General features: G+C 46.5%; 1 protein-coding gene across 2 annotated transcripts in view; it reads left to right on the top strand.

The window, feature by feature from the left end:
- The first annotated feature begins 2,221 nt into the window (after nt 1–2,221).
- KCNQ1 (potassium voltage-gated channel subfamily Q member 1) overlaps nt 2,222–6,000 on the top strand; it is a 331,242-nt gene continuing 327,463 nt past the window's right edge. For both annotated transcript variants that reach the window (XM_066187690.1, XM_066187689.1), the window contains exon 1: nt 2,222–2,619. In XM_066187690.1, the coding sequence (XP_066043787.1) occupies nt 2,222–2,619 (398 nt within the window). The remainder of the gene's footprint in view (nt 2,620–6,000) is intronic.

Raw genomic sequence — 6,000 nt, 5'->3', positions numbered from 1 at the left:
TAACTCAAAATGTAGATTTTGATTAATTCCTTGACTCTGGGAAAAGGTCTTTAGAAATCACCTAAATACTAATTTTAAATACTTTAAAATTAATTGATTTGTGGTGATTCTTTGAAAGATTTAGCCAACATTGGAATTCCAACCTAAAACCTGTCCTGAAAAACAATAAATAAGGCTATGGAATATATTTGAGACTCTTTTGTTTTGCAGTAAAAAAATTATTGAAACAAGCTTTGGTTCTTTGGAACAGTTTCTCACTGAACATTAAAGACCAAATTTAGATCTTACCAATTTTCTTTCCTGTTTAGCCATTTAAGTATATCATACCTCCCTACCTCTCTTTTGCAAGGAAACTGCATAAGTAATACAGAAATTCCATTTTCCTAGGTTTGGATAGAGTGAAGTTTCTATTCTCTGTTCTGTTAAGCAATGGATAAATAACAACATTATGCTGCAATATTTTTTAAAGATTTTGAAAAATTTTATTGAAAACCACATTATTTAGGTATGAACATACAGCCTCTTGTTTGGCTGAACTCTGTATGTTATATTTTGCAGCTGGCTCCACGATAAGGCTCTGTATAATCCAGACAATGTTATGTTGGTCTATAAAACAAAGTGGAATGCTTACATAAAGAAACACATTTGTTAACTTTAATATCAAGACTTTATCAGGCTGGCCCTCAAACAGTGAGCGTTCAAGGGTAGTGATGACATTCTTTCTTCCACTAGCCATTTTTCTTGCAGGCTTGTTTCAAGAAAGAACAGTTTCTCAAAATAAGAGAAACAATGCTCTATTTTGACCTGATACAGGAAAATTTTCCTTCAAAATGCTGTTTTTATTAAGCTGGTTTGTTCTTCATGTTCCAGTGGAAAGGGAAAAAGCCTGGTTGGTTTAGAAACAAGTTGTTGGTTTAGAAACAAGTTTTGCAAAGTCTCATTTTATCACTTCTGGTTTTGTATTTTGTATTGTAAGATGGAGCCAGATCCCTCATGGGTGTAAATCAGTACAAGAGCCCACCTGTCTCTGTTGTTTACACTGGTGGAGGATCTTGCCTGGTTCCCCTACAATTCATGCAGCCTGACATTTGAATGGAACTGCAATTAGCAGGGTTGTTTTCGTTTAACTTTATTTAGCACCTTATCTCCCTGTAACATTCTTGTCCGGGTACCAGTATCAACCATGAACTCAACTTAGCTCTTACTAGTGCTGTTCTATTTTGAGCTGGAAGAAAAAAAAACCAAAAAAACAACATCAGACCAGATCAAAGAGCACCTTCCCCTTCACTCTGGGAATAGAAATTGTTAACTAATTGGTGCAAAAAGCCTTGACAAATCGATTCACACCACAGTTATGGAAGCCGTAACTAACTCCACCATACGGGAAAGTTATTCAGGCCCTCAAAATGACCTGTTCTCAATGGACAAGCATGTGCAACTTTCCACAAGAACCAAAACGCTCTGGGTCCCTCACCAGCAGAGAATGCAGTTCTGCAGGGCTGTGTTTTTGCTGTGTTCTACAGTTTTCCCAGTTCTTCAGCTATCCACTCCCTTTGGTTACAATAACACAAAGGACTGCAAGACCCGTTGTTTGGGCTCATAGTTCTTGTTACTCATTTAAAAACAGAGCCTCCTGGAGGATTCCAATACTGGCAGAGCTCTGCTGCTCTCAGGTGCTGAAATTCTGCAAAAAAAAGGAGTGGAGCAGCAGGTCCAGAAGGCTTTGGATGTCCTAAATCTGAAGCAAGAGGTTGTACCCCAGAATCTCAAGACACCCAACGCCACAGTTCTGAGAAACATCGGAGTGCCTGAGAAGGCTGGAAAGTCTGCTGGGCATCTGGGTTGCTGGAAGGCTGCTCCCTGCTCTCTGCCCTGGCAGCTGCTCACACAGGTGAGAGGCCACCTCCGCAACCACAGCGGTGCCGAGGGCACAGGTGACACAGGCAAAGGTCAGCGATGAGGACAGTGACTCTTTAGAGCGTGGCACGGACATGGTCCGGGCACCACCCGGGGCTCCGGCCGGTGCCGGGCAAGGGGAGCGGGCGCCGCGGGCAGCGCCTCCCGCCGGGCCGCACCGGGACTGCGCCCGGGCCCTCCCCCGCTTCCCCGCACCTTTCCCGGCCGGAGCCGCCCCGCGGGGGCCGGGCCAGCGGTGTTGGCGGCGGGACGGGGCGCCCCGCGCTGCCCGCAGCTCCCGGGACACCGGCGCGCCGCCCCAGCCATGTCGTCCAGCTCCCCGCCGGGCGAGCCCAAGAGCCGCAGCCTGGGCCGGCTGTCGCTGCCCAGGAGAGGCAGCATGACGCCCGGCAAGAAGGCGGCGGCGCTGGAGCTGGCCGAGAGCGCCCCGAACGCCCACTACGCCCCGCTGGCGGCCGCGCAGGGCGGGCAGGCGCCCGCGGGATGCGGCCCCGCGCCGGAGCGGGAGCGGGCGCCGCGGCTGCGGAGCGAGGTGGTGGTGGTGAGCGCCGACTGCCCGCGGCCCCCCGTCAGCCTGGACCCCCGCGTCTCCATCTACAGTCTCCGCAAGCCCCTGCTGAGCCGCAGCAGCGTCCAGGGCAGGGTCTACAACTTCTTGGAGCGGCCCACGGGATGGAAGTGCTTCGTGTACCACTTCACCGTGTGAGTACCGCCCCGCTGCCGCCGGGCACCTGCTCCGCGCTCCCGTCACCGCCCCGGAGCGCTGCCCCGTCGGTGCTGGGGTCTCCGGGACCGCTGCTGCCGAGCCCTCTCCCCGCGCTCGTCCGCTCCCCGGACGTTCCTCAGGCACGGAGCCTTCCAGACCAGCCCGGTGCTCCGGGCTTGGATATGGTGCAGATACGGTCCTTTGGGCTGTGGCTGGTTTGGGCTTTTTTTTTTCTTTTTTTTTCTTTTTTTTTTTTTTTTTTTTTTTCCCCCGCAGGTGTGAAGTGAAACAAAAGTCACTCTCCGGGGGAAAGTTTGCCTTTTTAGTTAAGAGAAAGGCTGTATCTCAGTTCAGGAGCCCTTAGGTGTATCTATCGGATAGTGCAGGAGCTGATTTCAGGGAATTTATTTCAGAAGGCTACCCAGGGAGTTGGAATAAATTGTTCATATTGAACGTGGAAGTGGAGTAGGTAGCACTGTCCCCCATTCTTTATTAATTTTTGAAGCATGGCTCCTGATTTCAAGCCGTGACACCTGTGTGATACCGAGGCTTTCTGCATAGCAGCAGCTTCTAATTGAACAGGTGCTATCAATTATCAGTGCTGCAGTCTTGTCAGAGGAGGATGAGAAACAGGTGATGCTCCTTTTCCTTGCCTCTTTTATTGCCCCTGGCTCTAACTCCTTGTGCTATCCATTAGGACAGGATGGAGGTGGTGTTTGGAGGGTGTTGTTTGACCGCAGGCAGGTTGAAAACTGCTTTGTCTGTAGTACTGTCTGTAGGGCACAGTGTCAAACCCAAGCCAGTAAATGGTAGGTCTGTGGTGCACAAGCATCCCAACAGGTGCCTCAGTGAGGAATCAGTGCTTTTCCATCAAGGTGTTGCTGACGGCTTGTGTGACCCTTGGGCAATTGGTGTGTGTTAAATGTAGGTAAAAAGGTCAGGTAGGTATGTGGTATGTGTTTATTGTATTCATGAACAAACGTGTGTATATATCCATTGTATATATACATGCTTATTCCAACAGCAACTGGGAAACATATTTTGCGGTCAGAATCCTAAGAAAAAAGACACCAAAGTCAGTTTTTATGACTTTGTTATTGTATTCTGATTTTAAGTTCTAAGTAACTGTTATCTAAAGTCACTTCAGGATTTTGTGCTTCTGTTCCACACTTGAGGATTCTGGAGTGTTTGGGTCAGCAGGTTAAGTGGTACCAACTTTATTTTAGTGGAGGGGAAACAGCTGTCATCTGAGCGTATGTAATTGGGAGATGACTGGGTACAACTGCTGAGATAATTGTGGGCTCCGTTCTCTTTAGCATTATGATAATGCCATGAGATGAGAAAATGAGTAATGGCCATAATTATGAAGTGCCTATCAGTTGTGGATTAACAATGTAAAACACTTTTGAGAATTGGGGCTCTTTTTTTTTTTTTCCCCCTAAAAATGAGTTTTAGGTAGCCATCTTTTATGGTTTCTGACCTTTCAGGTGTCTCAAATTATGTTTAGATGGTGCAGTAAACTGTGTCCAATATCTTAACTAATCTTCTCTAAATTTTAACAGCAAGTCTAAGACTTGCTGAAAACTCTGAAAAACAAAAATCACGGTTATATTCCTTTGTCTACTTAAAGTTCTAGCCTGAATTGTAACTTTTTGGGGGTTTTTTAAGTATTAGCAGCGTGGATTAATCCTGTCAGTGCAAGAATTAAGACTCTGTAATATGTGTAAGTCATTACCTGTCTCCCCCTCTACACACACCCATGGTGTAAGCATTATCCCCAGCATTTCCCCTCTTTCCAGAACTCTTCTGATGCAATGATGAATGACAGTGGCAGTAAATATTCTCCCGCCTCTTACCAAGAGGCATTGTTCAAATTCCTTAGGGCACTGAAGAGACAGAAGAGGGTACTTGCACCCTTGTATATTTCTCGCAAGGCAATTTGCAAGTACCATTTAGGCAGCCTCACTCTGATTCCCACCAGCAGAGGGAATTGAGGCTTTACCGTTCTCAGCCCATCTCAGCTCCCAAAGCAACTTTTTGCTGTGCCAAGGAATGCTCTGTTTGGAGTACAATCCCTGCCAGCCAGGTGCTGAGTATTGGCAGATGGATAGTTGCCTACAGAGCAGAAGCGTGTTGCTGAAATTGACTGACAGACAGATTTGTCTGATTCAGATAAGCTGTTGTGTCCCAGTGTCCCCTCGGGAGGAGGCATGGGACCTGCTTTGTGCAGACAGTTGGATACAAGGGATGAGGTGCAGAGCTGGAAAGGACTTGGTGTCATGAGACGCACACACAGAGAGGCATGCATGTGCTCCTTTCCCACTGGAGGAAGTACTTGATTGTTCCATTGTCAGCGTACCAGCAGTCATTCATAGAATGCTAAGCTGGGTTTTACCTTGGGATGTGCACAGACCCTCGGTGTTTGTCTTTCCTGCCCAAACGAGTTTAAGAAACTGAACTTATTTTTCCTGTTATCTTTTTGACTCCCTCTGCAGTCTGCCTCCTGCTTCATTCTGGGGGCTTTCAGGTGCCTGGGAGGTCTCAGTCGCTGTCCTAAGTGTTTAGAGAGGAGGGAAAGGAAACAGGAGAGGTGTTAAATCAGGGCATAAAGACCTAAGCTGAGTAGAGAGCCCTGGCCAAGATCTAGCCCAGTGATGGGAGCAACAAGCACTGGAGGAGTAATTTTCTGTTTTCTGCATGGTGTGGAGTGTGTGGCTGTGTTTTTAATTATATGCTGTAATTATTGCAGTTAGTAACAACTCCTGGAATAGTCCTTGTAACTTGCTCTGGACCTGTATCTCTGGCTGATTGTTAAAACACTGTTTATCAAGCGATAAGAGCTACATCTACTGATTGCCTGTCACACCCTTTTCCTGCTCAGGAATCTTAGTCAGTGGTGTGCAGAATACTAATTGCTAAGAACTGATACTCAGGATTGATTTTCCTCGGTTTTATACTACGTTGTTTAGAAAAAGGAAGTTGAACACCAAGCTTTAATCCAGAGATTGTAGGCTGGTATGTTTGTTTCATATTGTTTAGATTGCTGCATGCTCTGGTGAGCAGCAGAGGCGCTTGTGTACCCTTGACTTAAAGGATGGAATCTGGTGGTCTTGCACAGGTCAGGTCAATGACCTGCTTTCTTCTGAATTATTTCTTTCATAAAGTGTCTGGAATACCTGGTTTTCACTATGCAAAATGTATATTCTCTCTTGCTGATGTTTTCAGTCTCCAGGGTAATTTGACACCCCAGTCTCTGATTAAATCAATTTAATTCCAGGCAGGTCTTTTCTAAGAATTTTTCTTATTTCCTTAGACCAAAGAGGAGAAACGTCTCAAGTGAGCAGAGTAGGGAATGAATTATTGTGCCTGGTTTATAC

Source organism: Chamaea fasciata, unplaced genomic scaffold, assembly GCF_029207755.1.
Source record: "Chamaea fasciata isolate MVZ Bird 193981 ecotype frontalis unplaced genomic scaffold, bChaFas1.0.hap1 SCAF_7, whole genome shotgun sequence".
Taxonomy (NCBI): Eukaryota; Metazoa; Chordata; class Aves; order Passeriformes; family Sylviidae; genus Chamaea; species Chamaea fasciata.
The sequence above is the reverse complement of the archived record's forward strand: the minus strand, read 5'-3'. Positions and strand labels throughout refer to the sequence as shown.